Raw genomic sequence first — 25,197 nt, forward strand, 5'->3', positions numbered from 1 at the left:
ATGGGAGAAAGGCCACCTTGTAGTCTAGCCACCAGCTGAATTTATAACTGCCCAGCCAACCTATAGGTGGTGAGAAATAAAAAATCATTGTGGTTTTATCCAAAAATGGATAACTGAAACAGTTACCTACATTCATAACTGAAGGAAATGATAAACTTCACCAGAAGATTAGTGAAAAAGATTATATTTTCCCATCAAAGTTCAGGGACCCCCGAATTCTACCCACAGACCCTCTGAGGGAATGAGATCCACAGGTTGAGAACTCCTAGGAGAAGACAATGGCACCCCACTCCAGTACTCTTGCCTGGAAAATTCCATGGATGGAGGAGCCTGGTAGGCTGCAGTCCATGGGGCCGTTAAGAGTTGGACACGACTGAGCGACTTCACTTTCACTTTCACGCACTGGAGAAGGACATGGCAACCCACTTCAGTGTTTTTGCCTGGAGAATCCCAGGGACAGACGAGCCTGGTAGGAGGCCGTCTATGGGGTCGCACAGAGTCGGACATGACTGAAGCAACTTAGCAGCAGCAGCAGGAGCAGTAAGACAGACCCTACTCTCCTTTTTACTACCACAGTACATTAATAACAATATAAACTGATCATAGCATATCCTTAGTTGTTGCAACCCTAAAACTGAGCCAAACTCCTAGCACATAAGTGTTTCAACACAAATTTATGAAATGAATGCAAGATGCTTTTGTGATCTGTTGTTCTAACTAAACTGTGAGCTGCCTGAAAACAAAATAAAAGCAAATACTTAGATGTCACTCCTATGTGTCAGGGCCTCTTCCAAGTGCTTCACACCTAATGTATTTTTTTTTTTAACAACCCTACGAGGTAGAAGCTGGTTCCCCAATCTCACCAACCGGAAATCAGGCACAGAAAGGCCAAGTGACTTGCCCCAGGTCACACAGCTGGAAAAGTGGCAATGCCACAAGTGGAAGCCCAAATTCACGGTCTGATTTTATACTGTCCTAATGCCCCCAAAGCATATTGCAGCTCAATAAAACATTTAAATAGTACAATTCTGACATTTCATTAGCACTACTTTACGGGTGCACTGCTTCAAGACTCGATTTTGTAGACTCCTTTCTAATAGCTTGTGATTTGTTTTTCGTGATATACAAATACCATTTACTCTTTTTAAAGGAGAACAATGCCTTCATATTAAAATGCAGATTTCCGAGACAGTCTTCACTGTAAAAGTCAACTTCTTTCAAAGGACACGAGTTCATAAAATGGAAAGAAGTCAATCTGTTCATACTATATAACGTTTGCTGGGAGGGGGAGAGAAGTTCCAGTTGCTCCTTCTAGCCCAGCCCTTCCCAGGCCAGCCTCTCTAACTTTCTGCAGCAGCTTCTCCAAAGGTGACCCTCCCCCATTCATACAGCAGGTTCTGAAACCTGACCTTGCCAGGCAACCAAAGCCGAACCCCGCAGTGCCCTGATGTGGCCTAACGTTCCTAACGAACACAAGAGGGGACCAGCCAGAGGGTGGATACTTTGAAGGATACTTTAAAATTTTAAGTGTTTTATTCACGAGAGCACAACCCAAAAGGCCCCACCCAGCCACCCCAGGTCTCACGCCTCCGCCCGGCAGCCGCTCGCTCCACGCGGATCTCTGAATGAACAGCGAGGCCGGGACGCAGCCGGCCCAGAGGCGGGAAAAAACCTCGGGACGAGCCGGGCCTGGTCCCCGGAGAGGCCCACGAGAGCGCGAAGAGGGCTCCGGGCGGCCGGGAGGGGGCGGTGACAGCTGTGACCCGGCTCCACTCTCTCACCTTGAACATGTCGCTGGCAGCGGCAGCTCCGGCGGGGTCACCCCAGCCTTGGCCCCGCCCACTACAGAGAGAGGCGGCTACGGCGGCCGGATAGGGCCCGATTCTTCCGACCGCAAATGGGCCGCGATGCGGGTGACGGCCGTACAGCCAATTAGGTGCGGCCAAGGCTTAGCTCGGAAGCCGGGGTCTGAAAACTGCGTTGTTGAACTGCAGCGCGTGGCGCCTCAGGCGGCGAGCGAACGCAAGCCCCGCCTTCCGGAGGCTCCGCCCCTGCGCCGGCGGTTGCTAGGCGGCGGGAAAGCGCCCACTCTGCGTGGGCAGCGCGCGGGGGCGCGAGGAGGGAGGCGCCGCTGCCCGCGCAGCGCTGGGAATCGGCCTTCGCCGCGCTGATTGGACGCCCGACGGCGTAGGCTGAGAACCCTGTGTGCGGAGGCCGCCAGGTGGGGGCGCTCGTCAGGCCTCGGGCGGCATCGAAAGCCTCGCAGACGCAAACCGCCGACCTCTGGGGCCTGGATTTACCTCACAAAAGGTTTTTACTTGTGTGGTGGTTTTTTTTTTCTACTCTGGGCGGGACAGTTTTAAGATTTTAAATTTAAACTGATTTGCCACATCCTTTCATCTCGAAAGACCCTGAAAATTTTTTTTCTTCTTTAAAATACTTAAGCTTCTGTCTCTTACTGGGAATCAACTATTGTTCCCTTAATACTAATAGAAATAAGTAATAATGGTAATAATTATCTTATTGACAAGAATAGGAACAAGCAACAGCGTTTACTCTATGCCCGGCTCTTACCTAAACTCCATACATATATTGTCTTCTCTTTCTAACAACCCAAGTAGGTGGACACGGTTATTATTCCGCATCTAGTAGATGAAGAAACTGAAGCACAGAGAATAGGTGCAAGGCCACAGAGAAGGAAAGTGGGAAGTCAGGATCCAAATCTACCTAGTCGAGCTTTAAAGCCTGTGGTCTCACCTCAACAACTGTGACGGTGGCTCATAATGGGGTTGTGTTTCCTATAATATTTCGTTCAGTATTTCACATCTAACCCCATAGCAAGTGTAAGCCCATCCAGGCATGCATCTAGAAGATTTGGGGGATTTGTGTGGTGCTATGTCCCTGCCTTCCAGCCAAAGACCACTAGGAACACATCTGTAGTTGAACAAGTTGGGTTTGTTTCTTGCAGCTGCTAGGAAAACGCACACCTTGGGAAACAGTGGGGCATCTCAGTGAGAGAGTGTTAGAAAGATTTATTCTAGGGTTTGGGCTTTGGTTGGGTGATTTGGGGGCGGGTTCAAGAAAGCAGGGCTTTGCTCTGGGTTGGGTGGTAGTAGGAAGCCAGGGTTAACACCTAAGCCCAGCTGTGAATGCCAGGCCAGCTCCTGGATGTTAAGGACTGCTTTTCTCTTTCTCAAGAGTTCAGTGTATTCCAAGCTATCCCCATCCCCATTTCTAAGGAGAAATATTGAGACTCTGAAGGCTCTGCCTCAGTAGTGGAATGTCATGTGTATAAAAAAGTGTGACTTATAAGTGATCAGTTAGGGCAGGAAGTCTTAATTCAAGGAGTATGTGAACTTGGGAAAAAATTGCAACTTTATTTTCCCAAACCTCTGCCTGAACTTTAGCATTTCTTTCAATTATATGTAGGTAACAAACCACAGTAGTATCAGCAGTACTTGTGACTTTGTCATCAATAGAAAACACAGTATTTTCATATCATGTTACAGTAACAGCAAATTTCTTGAAATATTGTTTCTACTTATTACCACTTCACAAGTACAGAGCTCTCATATTGTTTAATGCATAAAGAAGACCCATTTCTAGAATTTTGTCTTTGAAAATATTTTGACAATAATTTCAAGATAATTGGAGTCTTTCATAATCCCATATATTTTATATTATGTATTTTAAGAAACATAGTTCTTAAAAGGAGTTTGTCCATAGGGATCCATGGCACCAAAAGAAAAGATTAAGAGACCCTGGTTTAGTACAAGACACTCAGCAGTGACTAAGAATTTGGGAGCTGCATCCAAATTGGAGTAATGTGTAAGGGATAGAAAATCAGAGGTAGAATCAGATCACTTATTACACATCCTCTCACTTTACCAGAGAGGGAACTGAGTTACTGAGAGGTTAAGGGACTTGCCCAAAGTCTCACAGCTATTCCATGATAAAACCAGGATGAAAAGTTTTTAGAAAGCATATAAAAACCTTCCACTCTGATGTGCTTTGGGGATTCCATGGATAGCAAGATGCCTCCTGCTTTCAACCAACATGTTGGAATGACAGCCAAGAAATCAAATTATGGTGCATATGAGAAGTACTGTGAAAGAAAAACATATACAGTATTATGGAACCTTAAAGACAGTAGTGAGTAGTTCTGTAAAAAGGAGACGATGGAAAACTTCAGAGAAGAGCCATCATTTAGATTCGATCTTGAAGGGTGAACTGATGTTTGCTGACGGTAGGAAAGTTGTTTCAGGTAGAGGAAATCGCATGATCATCAGCACAAAGTTGTAAAACACTGACTTTGGCAAGAAATTCTTATTCTCGTAGAGTATAGAGAGGAATGCTAGTGGAAAGTTGGTATTTTGAGATTAGAGAGAGAATGGAGCTCAATTGTGAAAAGACTTGTACACGATTCTAAGGAGTCTGCACTTTTTTGGAGGAAATGAGGTGTCCCTGAAAGATTTTAAGTTGAAGAGTGATAAGGTTGGATTATTACTCTGAGAAGTTAACTCCAGCTGCAGTGTGGAGGATGAAGAGACTGGAGACCAGGAGACCAATTAAAAGGCTATGAGTAGATCCACTGTCTTTCCTATATACCTCATAATTCTTGTAGCACACAAAGGAGGTAAGTAACATTGAGATCTATGAAACCTTCCTTTTTCAGGGGCTTTGGAATTAGTCTAACAATTATATGGAACGTGAGTCTCATCTAAACAGTGTAATAACATGGATTATGACCTCAAATTTTAATTTATATACTTTCAGGGTATTTCATTGTGAAGAAAATGAGTCATTCCCTGAAGATACCAGTTACTGGTGTCCCAAAATCAGATAATCCACACTTGGGAAAAGGTCACAAAGTACATTTCTCGAATACTGTAAAGACAAAGGAAAAACAACAGTAAGTAGCCATCTTTTGCCTTGTATCATCTTCTACAACTGGACAGTTTCCATATGGTGTTTACCCAGCTAACATCTAACACTTCTTGTTTTGTAAATTCGAGGGGTTTTTTGTGTGTTTTAAAACTACTTTTGAATTGAATAATAATTATTATAATTACAGTATTTCATAATTTACAAACCATGTTAACACACATCTCTTTGATCTTAACACAACCTTGTGATGCAGTCTTGTTACCACATTTTGTAAGTGAGGAAGTAACAACTGGAATAAGGTAAGCAATTTGCAGAAAGTTAATAGATGGCATCAGCTACTATTCAAGGGTTTGTTTCCATACTTCAGGACTTTTCTGCTCTACATCTTGTAGTCTGCACTTTGCTAGCCAGCAGCGACACTATACAGGAGTACCTCTCTTTGCATGTAACCCTGTGAGGGGTAATGATAGTGTTGTAGGGGGCAATTCTTGGAGAGTGAGGTTCCTACAATCTGCCAGTGCTGGGACATGATCAAAGTAGAATGATGCTCTGACCTCCTGACTGGGATGAGACTGGCTCAAACAAAGATCAGAGAAGGGAATTTCTTTTTCTAGGGCATGGTCATCTGCTCCCAGAAGAATATTGGGCCTCCTGTAACTTCACATATTCTATATTCTATTTTCTTAGCATTTGAACTAGTTGGACAATGTTTTTAAGAACTAGCTCTAATGGAATCATTTTAGGTCATGGATGTTTTTAGAAAGCACATTTTTTTGATGATAAAGTTTTACCAGGATTTTTTTTTTTAATCTCAAGGGAAATATTCTCAAGTATTTCATATCCTCATTCTGACTAGACTCTACAGATGACCGGTTCTAATTACCACATCCAAATGTTCCTCATTAAGTCAGACTTAGGGTGGGGGATGAGGAGGTCCAAGAGGAGGAAGCATAAATTCAGAGTTCCCCAAGATTTTAGGAAAATGAAAACTACTTCACAAATCTTAAGCTCTTTTGTTTCCTCTCAGAAATAAAGATGTTTCGGCTCACATGATACAGAAAGCTTGGTTATCTCATCTCGACAAAACTGTGTTTCAACTCCTTAAGCATACAATTTGTGCAGCGGTATGTATTGCTTTTTGTTTGCTCTGACAGATATAATTACTTATCAAGGTAAAAGGTGTGTTAAATAAGATAGAATATATAGCCTTTTAAAATCTCTTCTCTTTGAATCTAATCATATTGCAGGGGATTGTGGGATTTCTTCTTTGGTTAACCCTGAATGGATATTTTTGGATTTACTTTTTTAAATTAATTATTTTAATTGGAGGATAATTACTTTATAATATTGTGATGGTTTTTGCCATACATCAACATGAACCAGCCACGGGTATACATGGATTTACTTTTAACCTGAGTAACTATTGTTTCTTTTCTGAAACCAATGTGATTTTTTAAAATTTCATTCCTTATTTAAAGATGTCAGACAGTGATCTTACAATGCTAAAAATCTCTGAATTAAAAGTGCCTTTACTGTCCACCCAGCAGTTTTACTTCTAGGAATCCATTCTACAATATATATATATAATTTCATTGCAGTATTGTTATAACAGCAAAGAAAATAAACCCTATAATGTCCATCGATAGGATACCGGTTAAATAAATGTTGATACTTTCATACGTTAAGCCTTGCAGCCTTGCATATGATTCTGCAATAGAAGGTAACTAAAATATCTCATTAGTAAACAAGGCAAGTACAGCACATTATGAATAATATAGTCCTATTTGAATAAAAACAAACCAACAAACAAAAAGATGCACATCCCCCCACTCCCCAAAGAAACAACTCTGGCAACCCTGGCAGAGTATTAAGCCTTCTTTCATATAGTACTTAATATTCTCCTAATAAAATCACCTGTGATTACAGTAGTCTATAATTAGTAATAGTCACATTAAGGGAATTTTAGCAGTTCTGAAAAAAAGATAAACGCTGAGAAATGTGTACACTTTCTCACAATCTGACCTACAGACCCATTTCTGATGTCAGCAAAAGCAGAATACCTCAGAGAAAACCCACTCAGGTAAACCTGTGACACTTCAGGTCCATTGTCTATTGTCTTCACATGTGGAACATGTATTTAATTATTGTAATGCTGGTTTGTCATAATTTTAGATTCTTTTAGTAACAGAAAAAAAGAAAGTCTTTTTTAACCTGTTAACCTAACACTTCAAATTACTGCAATACCTTACATTAATAATGCTTTGTCATTTGAAAAGCCCTGTAGTATACATTTTTATGTGATTGTCATAGGCATAAAGGTTGGGCAGGATCATAGAGGGGAGGAAATGGGGGCTTTAGAATTAAACAGATCTAAGTTTGAGTCCTGGTTTCTCTGCTTACTACTTTTATGCCTTTGAATGGGTTACAGACACTCCCAGAGCCTCAGCATGCTCATCTGTAAAATGGGAATGATGATATTCAAATATTTATGTGTATAAGGTACCTAATGTAGTGTGGTATATAAAAGGTGCTTAAAATCTAGTACCATTTCTATTATTGTCCTCATTTTACAGTGATTCACTCAACATCAAATACTTATTTAGTACCTGCTGTGTTCCAGGCACTGTACTAGATACTAGGAATACAACGGTAAAAAAGAAACACATGGCCCCTGCCTTCACGAAGCTTACAATCTAGTAGAAAACACAGACACATTTATAGTTAGTTACAGCACATTGTGAAAAGTGCTGTCTTAGGGAAAGAACAGTGCCTGGGAACTCAAGGAGGGATACATACACAAACTTGGAGGCCAAAGGGATAAAGTAGTGACTCAAGGTGACACAGATGATAAGTGAGGGAGCCAAGACTAGAACTCAGATCTTTAGAATACCAAGTCTGGTGTACTTTCACTTTACCATGCCTCCTGTGTTGTTTCCAGTAAATTGTGCCTGGGCAGGGTATTGTGTTCCATTGACAGCACCATCATCTATTTCAGGAACATCACGTGACACATGAAATTTTGAAGAAAGTGAGCCCCTTAGAGGCTGAGCTTGTTAAAGATCCTTGCATGAAGTGTAAAGTTAGATTCAGGTAATGTTTTTATGCAGATTCATTTCAAGAAGTACTTAGTATGAAGAAACCTTAGAAATTTGTTTTCTTAAGTCCTCATAACTTCTCATGTTATAATTACAAATTAAGTGTCTTGTTCTTATTTACATTTATTATGTGAAGAAGCCAAGGCATGACTCTCTCAGGCCAAAAGTTGCCTTGAGAGTAGCTCTCATCTCTGTGATGTGTTCAGTCTGACACACGTGTGAGAATAGTTGTGAGCACACATGCCAAAGTGGGGCTCTTTCATCCTTTGTGATCCATTTCATTGCTAGTTCTTTTCATGCTCTGGTATAGCCTTTAACCTGCATGTAAGAAACTATGTGAATCATCCTAAGTACAAGCGGGAGAAGTAACTGAGTCCCAAGTCTGATACCAAATGACTAATTTTGGTCTTTATTTCAGATTTAGTGGCGAAATATTTCCACCTTTCATCGTATTTAAAATTTTTCTTCACACTGAAGGCCATGGTTATAAGTATTTCAGCGGAAAAAAATTTTTAAAGCCATCAAGTGAGGTGATGTTTCATGATGTAGAGTTTGTGTTAATTTAGCTTTTTAAAATCTCTGTGTTATCTGAATTGCATTCAAAGTATACAGACTACATTATTTCACCATTAAACAGCCCAGCAGGCGGGTAGTATTTTTTAAGCATCATGTTTCAAAGTGTCTTTGCTTATTAGCTAAAAAAAGATATTTGGAATGAAGTACTTGTATAAGGACCTAGAAAATACCCATCAGTTTTCTTTGTACGAAAATTTTGGTTTGTTAATAATGAATTACAGTGAATTATTGGTCAGGAGTTTTATTATTAATTATATTAATAGTGTTTATTATGTTTGTTATGATAATTATATTGTTAAACATTTTTATTTTTAATTATGTAGAACATTTGATACAATTTTGTTTTAATGGCATTTTATCATTATCTCTTTGACTCTGATAGCCTGTTTAGAAAAAGTGTGCTAGAGTATTGAAAAGGAACTTTTAAAATATTTATCCTTTTTTACATGAGTTCTTATACTTCTTACTTTCATGAATATTCATCACAATTGTGTCTACGCATAGGACTCACCTGATCTTGTTAAAATACAGTTTCTGATTCAGTCAATCTGGGATGAAGCCTGAGATTCTGAATTTCTACCCAGTTCCCAGGTGCTGCAACTGCTGCTGGTCCATGGACCACATTTTTTAAAAAATATTGATTTCTTTGGCTGCACTGGGTCTTAGTTACAGCACTCGGGATCTCGTTGCACCACTGACTCTCCAGCTGTGGCAGGCACTCAGGCTTAGTTGCTCCAAGGCATGTGGGATTTTAGTTCTACCCAGGATCAAACCTGTGTCCCCAGCATTGCAAGGCGGATTCTTAACCACTGGACCACCAGGGAAGTTGCTAGACCATATTTTTAATAGCAAGGATCTACAACAAAAGTTTTATTCCTTTGACCCTTATACATGACTATAATTGATTTTTTTAAAAAAAAGGGTACATTCTCATATTTAGCCTTTTATAAACCATATATCAAAGGTTATTTTTTTGTAGACTTCTGAAATATTTTACATGAAAGGTATGACCCATCTGAAATTATCAGTACTGGCATGTATTCAGAATAAAAGACCACACACCCTGGCAGTTTCTGACCAGATCCAGCATGTGCAACATTTATTCTCTGCAGAATATTAGAAAAGGAAAAGAGACTGCTTTTCTATGTCTTCTCAGGCAATATCAGAGAAAATTTAGCTTGGCTTCAGAAATGTAGCATAAGGACTAGTGGTTTCATGTGGAATATGGTGTTTCAGCACCATTAATATTTGTTCATTTATATATCAATAGAATGACTTCAATTGCAAAAGTATATATTTATTCTCCATTCCAGAGATAAATTCATATCACATATATCTACAGAATAAGCTTATAGTTGTCCCTATAAAATGTCATCAGTTGTTGCTTTTCTGAGGTTATATAATGGGGCTTTTTTAGGAACTTACGTTTTCCCAAGACAGTTCCTAGCAGACCCTGCTATGCCCAGGCTGCTGCAAATGAGAAGCTCAGAGTCCATGACTGGAAAGCACTGTGCATATATTACAAGGCATTAAAAATGCTGTTCAGTTCAGTCGCTCAGTCGTGTCTGACTCTTTGCGACCCCATGAATCCCAGCACGCCAGGCCTCCCTGTCCATCACCAACTCCCGGAGTTCACTCAGACTCACGTCCATAGAGTCAGTGATGCCATCCAGCCATCTCATCCTCAGTCGTCCCCTTCTCCTCCTGCCCCCAATCCCTCCCAGCATCAGAGTCTTTTCCAATGAGTCAACTCTTTGCATGAGGTGGCCAAAGTCCTGGAGTTTCAGCTTTAGCATCATTCCTTCCAAAGAAATCCCAGGGCTGATCTCCTTCAGAATGGACTGGTTGGATCTCCTTGCAGTCCAAGGGACTCTCAGGAGTCTTCTCCAACACCACGGTTCAAAAGCATCGATTCTTCGGCGCTCAGCTTTCTTCACAGTCCAACTCTCATATCCATACATGACTACTGGAGAAACCATAGCCTTGACTAGATGGACCTTAGTCGGCAAAGTAATGTCTCTGCTTTTCAATATACTATCTAGGTTGGTCATAACTTTCCTTCCAAGGAGTAAGCGTCTTTTAATTTCATGGCTGCAGTCACCATCTGCAGTGATTTTGGAGCCCAAAAAAATAGTCTGACACTGTTTCCACTGTTTCCCCATCTATTTCCCATGAAGTGATGGGACCGGATGCCATGATCTTAGTTTTCTGAATATTGAGCTTTAAGCCAACTTTTTCACTCTCCACTTAAAAATGCTGTACAGTAACTTAAATTTATCTTAATTACAAAGTAACCGTTGAAAAAAAGGAAATAGCACAGAGATTTCTTTAAAAAGGAAAATATTCCTTTCTTCTTTGTGCTGCAGCTTTCATTCACCTGAGGTGATCACTGTTAATTGTTGTATGTCCTTCATTTTTTCCATAAAAATATAAATATATTGCTAAAAATTTTGTTATTTTTTAAATGAGATTATACCATTCAGCTTTTTTCACTTAATATTATAAAGGCTTGTAAATGGTCAGAACATACCTAACTTGAACAGTTTAGGGTTTCTTTTACCCTTTAGTTCAGCTTCAGAAGAAACTCTGGCACTATTTGGATTCATAGTTAGTAGAAAACCTGTAGAAATGGAAATTTCAGTGACTCTAAGGTCACTGAATTATTTTGCTCTTTGAATGTATAATAGACACTATGTCTTGAGCAAACTGCTGCAACTTTATTATTTCTTAATGTAAAAGAAGTAAGTCAGGTTTAGTCCATTCAGATGTTTAATCTAAGTTCATTTATGAAGGAGGGGAGTTTCACCAATTCTTTTTTGTTGTTCCATCTTTCCCCTCGTTCTTATATCCATTTCTAGTTTCATTTCCTTATGATTTTCCAACAGCCTTTCTCATGTATTTACAAACACACTGTCACACGCAAAAGCAACAACGAGTGAAAGGATATAGAATAGCCTAAACTACTTTAGACAAGAAAAACAAAATTAGACAATTTACCCTGCCTGATTTCAAGACTTAAAACACTACAGTAATCCTGACGCTATAATGATGGCAAAAAGACAGACATGTAGATCAATGAAACAGAAAAGATAATTCAAAAATAGACCTACACATATATAATTAGTTGATTTTTATCAAAGGTTTGAAGGCAGTTTAAATGGTGCCAGAACAATTGAATAGTCATGGGTATAAAAAAGATCTAATTTCATTTACCTACTTCAAAGATCTATTTTCAGAGCAATGCCTATCTACACAGGGTTGTCATATAGTAGTCCACCAACTAGAATATTCTAAAGCCTTGCTACTCAAAATGTGGTCTGCAAACAAAGGAAACTATATAAAAACCAAAAACAGTTTTTAAAACTAAATATAAAATAAAGTGTGATCTGCAGACCTGCAGCAATGGCATTCCCTGGAGCTTATTAGAAATGCAGGCTCTCAGGCCCCACCTCACACCCACTGAATCAACAGGTGCATTTTAACAGGCACAATATAGTTTGACAAGCACTGTCATAAAGGTGCCCTCCCCCATGACCTAGACACCTCTGGGTAGTTGACAATTCCTTAACATCCAGCAGTTGTTAAATTGAAAATCCCTGTTCTTTTTGAGGATTGAATTTTTATGTAAAAGGGAAAAACATCGTTAATAATAGCTGCCCTTATTGAGCACCATCAAGTATGATGTTAAACATTTTAAGCACATTATCATTTAATTCTCATAAATTCTAGAATGTAGATTCTGTTACTGTCTTCGTGTTTTAAAATATTAAGTAACTTGCCTAAGTTCTCACAACTACAAAGTGAAGGAACTGACATCAAGACCAAGTGAGCCTGACTCCAGAACCGTGTTCTTAACCACTTCTGAGTCAGGAACATGAACGTGAACGTGAATGTGAAGTCGCTCAGTCGTGTCTGACTCTTTGCGACCCCATGGACTGTAGCCTACCAGGCTCCTCTGTCCATGGGATTTTCCAGGCAATAGTACTGGAGTGGATTGCCATTTCCTTCTCCAGGAACCCTACTAAATAAGTTTCTTATATGGCCCCCTGATAACTCTGATGAGGTACGTGTCATTCCCATTTTTCCTGTGTGGAAGCCGGAACTTGGAGAGGCTTGTCAGAGCCAGAACTGAGACTTGAACACTTCATATTTCCACCATACTGTGCACATTTCAGGGTTGAAACAACGTTCCACTGTACTGTGCACACTTCAGGGTTGAACAACATTCCACTGTACTGTGCACACTTCAGGGTTGAACAACGTTCCACCATACTGTGAACGCTTCAGGGTTGAACAATGTTCCACCGTACTGTGCACACTTCAGGGTTGAAACAATGTTCCACCGTACTGTGCACACTTCAGGGTTGAAACAATGTTCCACCGTACTGTGCACACTTCAGGGTTGAAACAATCTTAGTAGTGATGGTGGTTTTATTAATTCTGAGCTTATATATAATTGAACTTTTCTAAACCAAGATACCCTGTTCCTGAGCATTTATTACTACCTTCATGAGTGAGAATTTCCAGCCAAGGAGGAAAGTGACTTGAGATATGAGAGTAACTTAACAAGCCCAACTGTAAATCTTGGCCAGCAAGTAGCCACAAGGCTGTGGGGTCTTCTGGGCCACAGCTATGCTAGCTACTAGGAGAGGTATCAAATTTAGAGATGCCCCCCTCTGACCTGGGCTTCCCTGGTGGCTCAGTGGTAAAGAATCTGCCTGCCAATGCAAGAGGCTCAAGTTCAATCCCTGGGTCGGGAAGATCCCCTGGAGAAGGAAATGGCAACCCACTGTAGTAGTCTTGCCTGGGAAATCCCTTGGACAAAGAAGCCTGGGCAGGCTACAGTCCATGGGGTTGCAAAGAGTCAACTTAGGGACTAAAAAACAACAAAAACAACAGCCCTCTGACCCTTTGAGTCACCCACTAAGAATGGAACCTGCCTCTAGAATTCTAGTCTTGATTGGCTGCTCTCCTGGAATCCTTGCCTAATTTTACCCTTTCTTTTCTCCTTTCTTCCTTTTCTCTTCATTCCCATCCCTTCCTACCCAGAAGGACTTTGTGAACCTTGCCATAGATAGCCAGTGTCTGAGAAAGAACATCTTGGCCACTGGAGGGCAAACTTTTTTCAAACCCCTGACACAGCTGGGCAACAAGCCTGCCCTGTGCTGCCAGGTGCTGGTTTTTTGGCTGAGAGACTGGAATGGGCTTGACACACCTGAGCCACACAGCTGAGCTGCCGTACGAATAAGGAAACTGGGGCTTGGAGAGATTGGTGGTGGTGGCTGAGTGGAGTAGAGTAGGGAGGAACTGACAAAAAATTTTTTTCTCTCTTTTTAAATTATGTGTTTACGTATTTGGCTGCACTGGGTCTTAGTTGCGACATGTGGGATCTAGTTCCCTGACCAGGGATCGAACCTGAGCCCCCTGCCTTGGGAGCACAGAATCTTAGCCAGAGAAGTCCCAGAAATACCTTTTCTAAGTAACCTGAACTAAAGTAAAATACATTTATATCTACTAAAGAAATTCTCAAGGCAGAAACAGGTTTTCAGACCTGTTCAGTGTACAACTATTGCCTTTACCTTTAGTGTTATTGTGGGAATGAGAATTAGAACCCCATTATGCAAGAAAGCATAATGGAGATACGTGCCACTATACTGCCTTTCCTTTAGATGCATAGTGTTTAAGGAAACTAATGAAAGGGAAAATGAAAATGATCTGCCTAAAGGAAGGTTCCATCACATTTTTAGTAAACTGTTTCTATGCCTTTGATTTAGTGCATTTGGAATCAAACTACAACCATTTGAATATTTTCTTTCATTTTCCCCATGTGTCTGTGTTCTGTGCTTTGCAATTTAAATAAAGAAATACATAGGAAATATTCTGGATAACAAAAGTGAGAATGGAAATAAGAAATACATTAAGGCTTCCTGTTATTTTGTGTAAGTAAAAAGAACAGAGATTCTGAGTTTCAATCCTGTCTCTATTCTATAGCCTAATATCAGCATGAAAACAGAGTTCCCACACTTTCACAGTATCACATTCTAAGATACAAAGGAAAAAAGAAACTGATCTGGAATCTAACGATGCTTGAATTTTCATCTATGCCACTCTCCCTTCACATAAGCATAATCTCTGTGGCCAGAAGCATGGATATGTAATATAAATATGTATTAGAAGAGTCAGCACATACTTATGGCGGAGTAGGGAGGAGGGTGGAGAGCGCTGAAGTCTCTATTCACAGTCTATGTATAGCTCTTAGCACAAGGACAGGTATACATGAAAAGGTATGAAGCAAATATGGCTAGACAGGATTTGAGCCTCCATGTTTTCTGTGATTCTTCTGTCTCTGCACTCTCAGGTCTTGTCAACAAAATGTTGACATTTGGGAGAGGAAAAAACCCTTTGTTTGCTGCTCTTTTGCTACCGAGAAGAGCCTGAAGGAAAGGGAGGTCTGAGCACTCTGAAGCATACATGTTTCCATTTGGGGGCGACGTATTAACTACCACATAAAAGAGAGCTGGCCCGGGTACCTTTCATTGCGGTTCCTAGGGCAACCTGTTTAATAACCAGATAGGCTTTCTCTGCATTGACAGCATGAATGACGTTAGAGGTTTGTTTTGCTTTTTAAAGGAAAATAATGTTTTTTTAAGGGGGAAAAACAGATTAAAAAAAAAAAAAAAGACTGGTCCTCTGGGGATTGTAGACTCTGCTACTCCTCTCGCTGCATTTGAAAACTATGTAGATATGGTTATGGAAACAGATTTTAAGTGGTTTAAAAATCTACATAATCTTTTCTTTGTAAATACAGTCTTTTTATTGAACAGCAAGTTACTAGAAGAAAGGAACAATATTTGATGGATTTGTCTCAAAAATATGTAAAATGTGTGCTGATAGTTACTCCTATTATATTAGTATTTTAAAAGTAAATCTTTTCTCTTTATAGGCTGAGGCTGATGCTTACAAAATAATGGGGAGAAAGAAATTTTATCATCAAATTAAGGAAGATGAACGTCTTTTCCAGAAGTTCAAAATAACTGATGACACAGATATTGTCACCCTGAAAGATTACATGCAAGTAAGAAATTTAGATTTGGATATTTAAAACAAACAACAGCAAAATAAGCCTTGTGACCCTTTCTTTCAGGAAGTAAGAATTATACATTAGTTTATTGTGGTAAAATACACACAATATAAAATGTGCTATTTTTTTCAGATTTGTTATTATTTTATTTTTATACAAGAAAGGATAATAACAAAAAGGAAATAGTTGCATAATCTCACCAGGCAGATAGCCCAATAGATACTTTTCTAAAAATAGCAATGTCATGTATAGAAGTTACAGCTTCACTTACCACCCTAGACTTTTCTCCAAATGCAAAATGTGCTATTTTAAAGTGTACTATTCAATGGCATTAAGTACAATCATCAGTTCAGTTCAGTTCAGTCACTCAGTCGTGTCCGACTCTTTGCGACCCCATGAACTGCAGCATGCCAGGCCTCCCTGTCCCTCACCAACTCCCGGAGTTCACTCAGACTCACGTCCATCGAGTCGGTGATGCCATCCAGCCATCTCATCCTCTGTCATCCCCTTCTCCTCCTGCCCCCCATCCCTCCCAGCATCAGAGTCTTTTCCAGTGAGTCAACTCTTCTCATGAGGTGGCCAAAGTACTGGAGTTTCAGCTTTAGCATCATTCCTTCCAAAGAACACCCAGGGCTGATCTCCTTCAGAATGGACTGGTTGGATCTCCTTGCAGTCCAAGGGACTCTCAAGAGTCTTCTCCAACACCACAGTTCAAAAGCATCGATTCTTCAGCACTCAGCTTTCTTCACAGTCCAACTCTCACATCCATACATGACTACTGGAAAAACCATAGCCTTGACTCGATGGACCTTTGTTGGCAAAGTAATGTCTCTGCTTTTCAATATGCTATCTAGGTTGGTCATAACTTTCCTTCCAAGGAGTAAGCGTCTTTTAATTTCATGGCTGCAGTCACCATCTGCAGTGATTTTGGAGCCCAAAAAATAAAGTCTGACACTGTTTCCACTGTTTCCCCATCTATTTCCCATGAAGTGATGGAACCAGATGCCATGATCTTAGTTTTCTGAATATTGAGCTTTAAGCCAACTTTTTCACTCTCCTCTTTTACTTTCATCAAGAGGCTTTTTAGTTCCTCTTCACTTTCTGCCATAAGAGTGGTGTCATCTGCATATCTGAGGTGATTGATATTTCTCCCAGCAATCTTGATTCCAGCAAACATGACTACCATCTAGTTTAAGAACTTTTTGTCACCCCAAAGGAAACCTGACATGCATTAAGTGGATTCCCCCATTCCCCCTTCACTCCAGCCCCTACTGACCACTAATCTGCATTCCATCTCTCTGAATTTGCCTGTTCTGAATGTTTCATATTAATGGAATCATATAATATGTGGCTTATTGTGTCTGGGGAGTAATAGCTGAGGAATATGGGGTTTCTTTTGGGAGTGATGGAAATATTTTGGAATTAGGAGTGATATATATCATAAATTTACTACACACTCTGAATTTTATACTTTAAAATGGTAAATTTTATGTGAATTTTTATCTCAACACAAAAAATTGAAAAATAAAAAATAAATTCATGGTGCTAAAAAGAGTACATGATAGAGATTTGACCTAGTAAGGAAGGGATCTATTATTGTTTGGGTGCTTTCTGCTACAAGTAACAGAATATCTGCAACCACAAGAGGCTTAAACAATGAAGGACATTTATTTTCTCACATTAGAACGTCCCTGGACAGGAGCATCATGGAATAGCTAGTGCCACAACTCCAGGATATCAGGGTTCTTAGCCAGCTTCTCTACAGTCCTTTCAGTTTCCTTCACACAGTGACAAGATGACTAGCACATCCTCACCTATACTCAAAGGCAGGAAGAAGACTCAGCATCTTTTCCTCTTTATCTCAAGAAGAAAAATCTTTCCCAGAATCCCCCAGCAGACTTCTTCTCAGATCTTCTTAGTCAGAACTGGATCACATGCTCCCCCTAAACCAATCACTGTAAAGGGAAATGGGATCGTTTTCCCATAATTGATGTAGGACAGTCACGGTTCATATTCTGAGGCCTTCCTTCCCAGAGCTTATGTCTGTTCTAAACGAAAAAATAAATAAACCAGGGCTCCATAAGCAAAGGAGTTGGGGAATGGTTGATAGGCAGGCAATCAACAATGCGTCACAGCCTCCAAGTGGTGCACCCCAGGCAAGGCTCTGTGGTAGGATGAACTGCAGGGCCTGAAAAAGAGTCTGTGGGCCTGGAGAAGGGAGGGCTCAGAAGGTGTGGAGGGCTGTCAGCCTGGAGGGCTGGCAAAAGATCATCATACAGGTCTTTTGACCATAGTAAGGTGTTTATTTTTTTTCCTTGATCCTGTATGCAGTGAGAAGCTGGTACAGTATCTTAGGAAATGAGGTGATCTAATCTAATACTTGAAGAGATCTGTCTGGCTGCAATGTAGATAAGGGATTAGAGGACAGGAAGAACTGTCTCCTTGTTTGGAGGTTCCTGCAGTATTTTAGGAGAGATGGTGGTATCTTGGTTTAGGGAAGTGAAGCTGGAGATGCAGAAGATAATTAGGGAATAAAAGCAGTGGGCCTTGGGAACAGAGAAGTGAGCTAAAAGAAGGTGTCCAACATGGCTCCTAGGTTTCTGGTTTGCATAACTGGTCTGACAGCAGTGCTGAATCAGGGAACTTAAACTAGAAATCTGAATAGTAATAATAGCAAATGCTGATGTAATACTAACTCCTATTCTCATAAGAACCCTAAGAAGTAGATACTATTATAACCCCCGTTTTGTAAGTTCTAAAGAAACAAGGGATCCCAAAATTCTAGCTACTAGTAATAATAGTAATAATATATGGCCTTAACTATTCACTCAGAGTTGCTTCCATGTGAAACATGAAATTAATGCAGTGCTTTAGAGATTCCCAGTTGTGTTTTCTTCCTTTTAGAGCCCTAACCTAGAAGATTAGAGAACTGAACCAGGGAAGAAGTAGAGCTTGGGGATGTCAACTATCTTTGTGAATGATGTGGGTCACATCCTTGCAGACTGTGACTATGCCAAGGACTGGTGTCACAGAAAGAAGTTCCCAGATAGACATTGAAAGAGATATGATGATTGCTGGAATTTATTGAGTCCTTTATGGACACAGCCTTGTTTCTAGCTCTTTAAATACATATTATCTGCTTTAACCTTCAAGTTTGTGAATTTTGTGACCCTTTAAAAGATGAGAAAAATGGAGCTTAATGAGATTTTTTAAAACTTGCCCAAGGTCATATAGTTAATAAGTACAGAGCAAATCATTGACAGGTCTGAGATGTTTACCCATTTTGCTATTCCACTCTCAGGAAATAAAATGTACAGGCAGTCCTCACTTTGCATGGTAGTACAGGGTCATAAAAATGACCATGAAAGCTGAAACCATGCAAACCAAACTTAATCATCAATGGGAAAAATCATGATTGTTCTGTGCCTTTCAAAAACCTTATAAAAACATTAAAAACTCCCTTACTCTATGTTATAATTATATAGGAAAATTTAAAAAGCAAAACATTTATTTAGTACACTGTAATTTAAAACATTAGAAACATTCAGAATTTAAAATGTTTTACTTCTTTGTAAAAAGCTTATTATTTAAAATATACTAAAAAAAATTAAAAAAAAATAAAATATACTAAAAACCATTGAATTATATACTTTAAACCGGTGAATTATAAGAAATGTGACTCTCAAAAAAACCTGTAAAAAAGCTAGTTTATCAAGAGTAATTTAAACAGTGCTTGCTGCTTTATTCTCATATGATTTACAATAAGGAGTGAGCATCTTCTCTATGCCCTGGAAAATTGTCATACTCCTGAGTTTGCATTACCCACCAATATTTTACCCCTTGTACATTTTTTCTCCACCTGGCTTGCAGGATCTTAGTTCCCTGATGAGGGATCAAAACCGGATTCCTGGTAGTGAGAGCACTGTCTTAACTAGTGGACCACCAGGAATTCCCTATACTTTGTACTTGAAGTGTTTTGAAATATTTCAGGGCTCCTTTAATATGAAGTTTCTTTTTTGCCAACATTACTTCCTCTAAGAAAACTTTACCCTTTCCATCATTGCCATTTTCCCATCTATGTTGATAAGTTCACTTTCACTAAGTCCCTCTTGCAGCCTAGTTGCAGTCTCCTGAATGATGAAAGTATCAACATCTCCATGGTCACCTGTTTCTTTTAGAACTCTGTTTACATTTAATTTGAATTTCACTTCCAGCTTTACCACTTTTTGTTTCTTTGTTGGACTCTTCCCTCTTTTGATTATCTTTATTGGTAAAATGTCACATGGGTTTATCACTGGGAGACAAAGAGACAACACAATTACATACTTTGCTGTCTGTGTGTGAACTAAAAAGCAGATCCACAGTGTCCAATCACTGTCACACTTTGAAAGAAGTGACACGATTTGTCGTCTACCATCACACACACGTATTATTTCTGTAGTAATCTATGCATTGAAGAGCTAGCAACAGCGTTTGTACTTTATGCATTTAATTCAGCTATACTGTGGTAGGTGAAATTTGAACTGTGTTGTTGAAGGACTAAGCTTGTTTTGCTAAATGGTGGTAATTGGAATTTGTACAAGCCTAAAGGATGCAAAGGAAGGACTGCTTGTATGTTTGTGTGTGTGTGAGTTAGAGAATGCAAGGGGGGGGGGGTGTGTGTATGTGAGAGAGATACCCTAAAGGCCTAACATAGTAGTTTCTCCTGCCCTATTCCTGTCTCTTAAATGAACATTTATAAGGTTGAATTGATTATATATACATTTAAAATTACTAATTTGATATTTTAAATGTAAAAAAAGAAAAGTGGGATTTCTACAAATACTCCACATGAAAATAGTGAAATTCACCACTTAGCACCAGAGGTGAACTAATTATTTCTCAAAGGTTTGTGCTTTCAATGCAAGCATGTCATGAACAAGCATTGCCAGGTATGTAGATCATACCACTATTTTCAATTTTATCTGAGTTATATTTACCTTAAAGATGTAGTGTTTAGGCATTAAATGTTCAGTGAGTGTGGTACTGTGTGCACAATACCGTGTGACAGGGATCCTGCCTTGCCACAGCAGGGGAGCTAAAACATACACAGGTAGCTAGAACACCGAGTAGTCAGTAATAAGAGCATAGAAGAGTGATCTCAATACAGTCCAGAGATGGAGTCAGGGAATGCTTTTTGGATGAAGTAGCATTTGACTGGATTCTTGGGAAATGTGCCTAAAAACTTCTGGAGTACCATAGCCAATCATGCTTGGTTGTTTTTCATATAGTATTCCAGTCATCTGGATGAGATCCCTGCATCTTCTGGTGGCAGAAATAACTGTTGGCGAAGATTAAGCCTCGAAAACATTCCCAGGACAATGATAATGTATGACATAGTTGATTATGCTGAGTCTGGAATAATCTCAAAACGTCTAAAAAAAGAAATGAAGTATCTGTTACAAAGACCAAAAACAGAAGAGATGCGTCAGCACCAGCTACAGATTGTTTCTGAAGTTAGGTAAAAGTGGTACTTCACTGGAGTTACAGTACTAGGGGAATTTCTGGAAATGTTCACATTCTGCCAAATAGCTCAGGAAAGATAATAACAGAGCACGTGAGAAAAAATGGGTTGGAGCAGATTGCTCAAATTTTATGCAACTTTGTAAACACAGCACTAGCAAAAAGAACATTTGGTACCTGGGGAGATAACTTGTACCACCAGACAGACCACCAGAGCAAATATCAAAAATGTAGAGTGAAAATACTGGTGACTCTTAAATTAGAGGAAGTAGTGGGCACTGAGACAGTACAGATGGAAGTGGAGCGCTGGACCAGTGTGGTGACCTTTTAAGTAGAGATACGAAGCAGTGCAACCTGCCACAAACCAGGAACCACGCAAGGCAGAAAGTATGGTGGAGGGCAGTAAGGCTAGATTGTGTGTATTTGGGGGGCTCTATGGGGAGAGAGCACTAGGTGCCAGTGTTATTGTTATTTTCATAAATGCAACCAAAAGGGCTCTCATTGCCCATGCTGCACAGAGGAAAACATTTTCCTTTTCTGCTGAAGGTTATAATTCTAGTCTTGCTATTCTGGCTCCCTTTGCAGAGGATAAATTGCATATAAATTGCAGTGACATTATTCCCTTCTTTACCAATAACATGTGAGCCAGTTCACATTATAGAAAAACATGTCGTAGCAAAATAGACTGTATTATGATCTGAAACAATGGACAGACTATGACTACACCAATTATATTCTTTTTTTCTTTCTATTACCAAATCTCACCTAGCCCATCTTGTTTACAAATTAAGCTTTTTTCTTAAGAAAAAGAAAATAATAAGATTGAAGAGGACCTGTTGGCAGTCTCTTTTCACACAGCTATATTTGAAATGAAAAATACTGCTTTAGTACATGAAAAGACACTGGTGACCCACTGTCAGGCAAACACATTGGGTTTTTTTCAAGGAGTAGAGATGAGTGGGTGTTGACCCAATAACATGATTTATCCCATTTATTTTATGATCAAGGCTGTACATTTGCCAGACAGATGGCCTAGTGTAGGGCACAGTCTGTCATCATGAAATAGATTTTCTCTAACTTATCCATATAAGCATTAAATAGGGGACTTAACCCTATTACCACCAAGGTCAAATAAATGATGTAATTTTCTCTGCCACCATATATAACTGTAGGCTCCCTGCTATTTAGACTCATGCTACTGATTATCCAAGAATGAGTCACTTAAAAAGCCAAATAAGTAATCATATTCTAAATCAACTGAAGAGGGGAAAGTACTTTCATAAAAACTCCTTTGAATGCAGTCTTAGTTTGGGATCTCCAAGAAGCAAACCCTGAGGTAAGGATTAGAGTATGAGTAGTTTATTTCGGAGGTGATCCCAGGAACCATTGATGAGAGTGGGTGTTGTGCTAAGTCATTTCAAGGGATAGAAAAGTGAAACAGGGAAGGGCCACCAGCCAAAACAGTGTGTGTTAGCGAGCAAGTTGTTACTGTGGGTAACAAGCTTAATCCTTCCTGGGAATGACCTAGCCAGTGTAGAACATGCAACTCAAGTTATCCCACTGAGGGAATATTTATACACCAACACCCATCAGTCACTGGTGAAGGGTAACTTAGAAGGGGAGGTATTAATTTTGGGACACTTTCCCTGCACATGGGCTCTTGTTTCCATAAGAAAGCTCTCAGAGTAAATGAAGCCAATGCTGACAGTTGGAAGTTGGGTATATGTGCCCTATGGCCAAGGGAACTAACAGCATGGCGCCAACCATGTCTGGTTCCAACACTGATATAAACAACTTGTTTCAGCCATTATGAAATTTAATACTTGTTGGTGTTCATATATAGTATATATTTTTGAAAGAGTCCAATGGCTATTACATGGTGTTTTCCAGGAAAACTGATTTTAAATTGATACCACATTTTTAAATTTTCATTATCATCATCATAAACATCGTCCATACACCTTCATGGGCTTCCCTGGTGGCTCATTAGTAAAGAATCTGCCTGCAATGCAGGAGACTTGGATTTGATCCCTGGGTCGGGAAGATCCCTTGGAGGGGGGCATGCCAGCCCATTCTAGTACTCTTGCCTGGAGAATCCCATAGACAGAGGAGCCTGGCAGGCTGCTGTCCATAGGATCGTACAGAGTCGGACATGACTGAAGCGACTAAGCAGGAACATCAGCATACACCTTCATAAGTGAGAACTATGCTGTGTAACTCAAGCAAAAATGATAACTTTGGCCTAAATACTTACATGCAATATTACTCCAAGCACTGAGCTTTATGATATAGTTGCTAAAGGGTGCTTTAATAAAAGTTGGAACTTGTTTTACATGTAAATTTTATTTTGTGCAATTTTTCTGTCTATACTACAAATGTTTTCTAGGTCCCCTTTATTCTTATCAAGTCTTCAACCTTTATATCGGCCCTACCAACAGCAAAGTCAAATTAGACTTCTGGGTCGTCGATCCAAACAAGCTCTAATGAAAGTTGAAAAAATGAAAAGAGCTTATAAGATGGCTAAAGAAAAAAATGCTTCTGTGGGATCTGTAAGTTTAACTTGTACTGAATTCATTGTTTTGGACAATATTCAAACTGTAGGTAATTCTACTTCCTTAGGTAGAATTTTCCTAATCTATAAATTCACGAATGAAACATACATTTGGTATATACTTTAGGCTCAGAGCTTCCCTGGTGGCTCAGAGGTTAAAGCGTCTGCCTGCAATGCGGGAGACCAGGGTTCGATCCCTGGGTCTGGAAGATTCCCCTGGAGAAGGAAATGGCAACCCACTCCAGTATTCTTGCCTGGAGAATCCCATAGACGGAGGAGCCTGGTGGGCTACAGTCCACGGGATTGCAAAAAGTCAGACAAGACTGAGAGACTTCACTTTCACTTTAGGCTCAGAGGGTAAAGGGTCTGCCTACAATGTGGGAGACCCGGGTTCAATCCCTGGGTCGGGAAGATACCCTGGAGAAGGAAATGGCAACCCACTCCAGTACTTTTGCCTGGAAAATCACATGGACTGAGAAGCCTGGTAGGCTACAGTCCATGGGTTTGCAAAGAGTTGGGCACGACTGAGTGACTTCACTTCACTTTAGATGGTATAAAGCTACATTCCTCTTGGTAACACATGTTTTAAAAATTCTTAAATAGCTATTCTGATAAATACCAGCCATTTTGGCTCCACATCAGTGTAAGCTGGCAAAAAGCCCAATTGTTTCTGTATATTGACACTGTTGATTCAGCACATCTCTAATGGTGCGTTTCTCAAAATGGAAGTCATTTCTATCTACACTTACTAAGAGCTATAGTGTGAAAAGTCAGCTTCAGTATACTACATTTCAGGAATATTTTCAATGAACATGTATTCATGTTTCCTTCATAGTTTTCTAAAAATCTGCTATAATTTTTTTTCAGATGAGGTTAAGTATGAACAGTCAAATATGAAAACATAAAACAGTAGAAACCAACTATAAAACACTTTCCATTTTTATTTATAATTCTACCTAGGAACCAAAAATGGACATACCAGGTGCAAAGCAGAAAGAGACAGTTGTCTTCTCCACCCCATCTTTTGACATTGTGAAAGTTAAAGAACTGTCAGATGACGAATTGGAAAAAGAGGAAAAGGAATTATTTGCCTGGTGTCAAGACTTGTTTATTAATAACTCTCCATCATTTTAATGCACAGCTAATTGACAGAAAACCAACTTATTCAACAATCTGCTTGTCTGTCTATAAATGAGTATGTGCATTAAAGGAAAACAAAATATATACAAGTGCTCAGTATGCTCTCTTAAGCAAATGTGTGACAGATTTTAAAGCCCTTTCTGTATTACCATAGGTACAGGTATTTTTTTACTGATAGAATTTTAATAATAATTTCGAATAGGTGCCCTCAAACTAGCTGTATAAGATTTTCTTCAAGAAATGGTGAGAATTTTATCTCTGGAACTTTAATTCAATTTTTATTTTCCTTCATTAAAAAAAATATATCTGAACAGGACATGCTTAGCATAAATATTAGAATTCACAGAATAAAAGGCTGCTCTTGA

General features: G+C 39.5%; 2 protein-coding genes across 8 annotated transcripts in view; one reads left to right on the top strand and one right to left on the bottom strand.

The window, feature by feature from the left end:
- Window positions 1-2,285, bottom strand: part of APOO (apolipoprotein O) — a 67,494-nt gene extending 65,209 nt beyond the window's left edge. For 4 of the 5 annotated variants that reach the window (XR_011446304.1, XR_011446305.1, XR_011446302.1 and 1 more), the window contains exon 1: window positions 1,782-2,187. Coding sequence is in view for 2 of the 5 variants with exons in the window: in XM_070291468.1 (XP_070147569.1) it covers window positions 1,782-1,790 (9 nt within the window). In the remaining 3 variants the exon portion in view is untranslated. Of the gene's footprint in view, window positions 1-1,781 lie in introns of all 5 variants that reach the window. The other variant, XM_070291466.1, reaches the window with a different exon arrangement.
- On the top strand, window positions 1,890-25,197 carry CXHXorf58 (chromosome X CXorf58 homolog). Of its 3 annotated transcripts, none has more exons than XM_070291462.1 (9): window positions 1,890-2,310; window positions 4,777-4,912; window positions 5,915-6,011; window positions 7,883-7,977; window positions 8,401-8,512; window positions 15,502-15,633; window positions 20,910-21,139; window positions 23,528-23,690; window positions 24,653-25,197. In XM_070291462.1, exons 2-9 carry the CDS (start codon window positions 4,797-4,799, stop codon window positions 24,824-24,826), a joined length of 1,119 nt encoding a protein of 372 aa, XP_070147563.1. In that variant the 5' UTR covers window positions 1,890-2,310; window positions 4,777-4,796; the 3' UTR covers window positions 24,827-25,197. The 3 variants fall into 3 exon arrangements, with proteins under 3 accessions (XP_070147563.1, XP_070147564.1, XP_070147565.1); XM_070291463.1 differs by having other exon boundaries at window positions 1,923-2,310; window positions 20,910-21,007; XM_070291464.1 differs by lacking the exons at window positions 20,910-21,139; window positions 23,528-23,690 and having other exon boundaries at window positions 1,923-2,310.

The sequence above is a fragment of the Ovis canadensis genome, chromosome X (assembly GCF_042477335.2).
Source record: "Ovis canadensis isolate MfBH-ARS-UI-01 breed Bighorn chromosome X, ARS-UI_OviCan_v2, whole genome shotgun sequence".
Lineage (NCBI taxonomy): Eukaryota > Metazoa > Chordata > Mammalia > Artiodactyla > Bovidae > Ovis > Ovis canadensis.

Bases quoted from the DNA above. Each gene is read 5' to 3' on its own strand.
- CXHXorf58 (XM_070291462.1), top strand. From the start codon at position 4,797: ATGAGTCATTCCCTGAAGATACCAGTTACTGGTGTCCCAAAATCAGAT. The intron at 4,913-5,914 runs GTAAGTAGCCAT...GTTTCCTCTCAG, and splicing joins AAGACAAAGGAAAAACAACA to AAATAAAGATGTTTCGGCTC. The intron at 6,012-7,882 runs GTATGTATTGCT...CATCTATTTCAG, and splicing joins AGCATACAATTTGTGCAGCG to GAACATCACGTGACACATGA.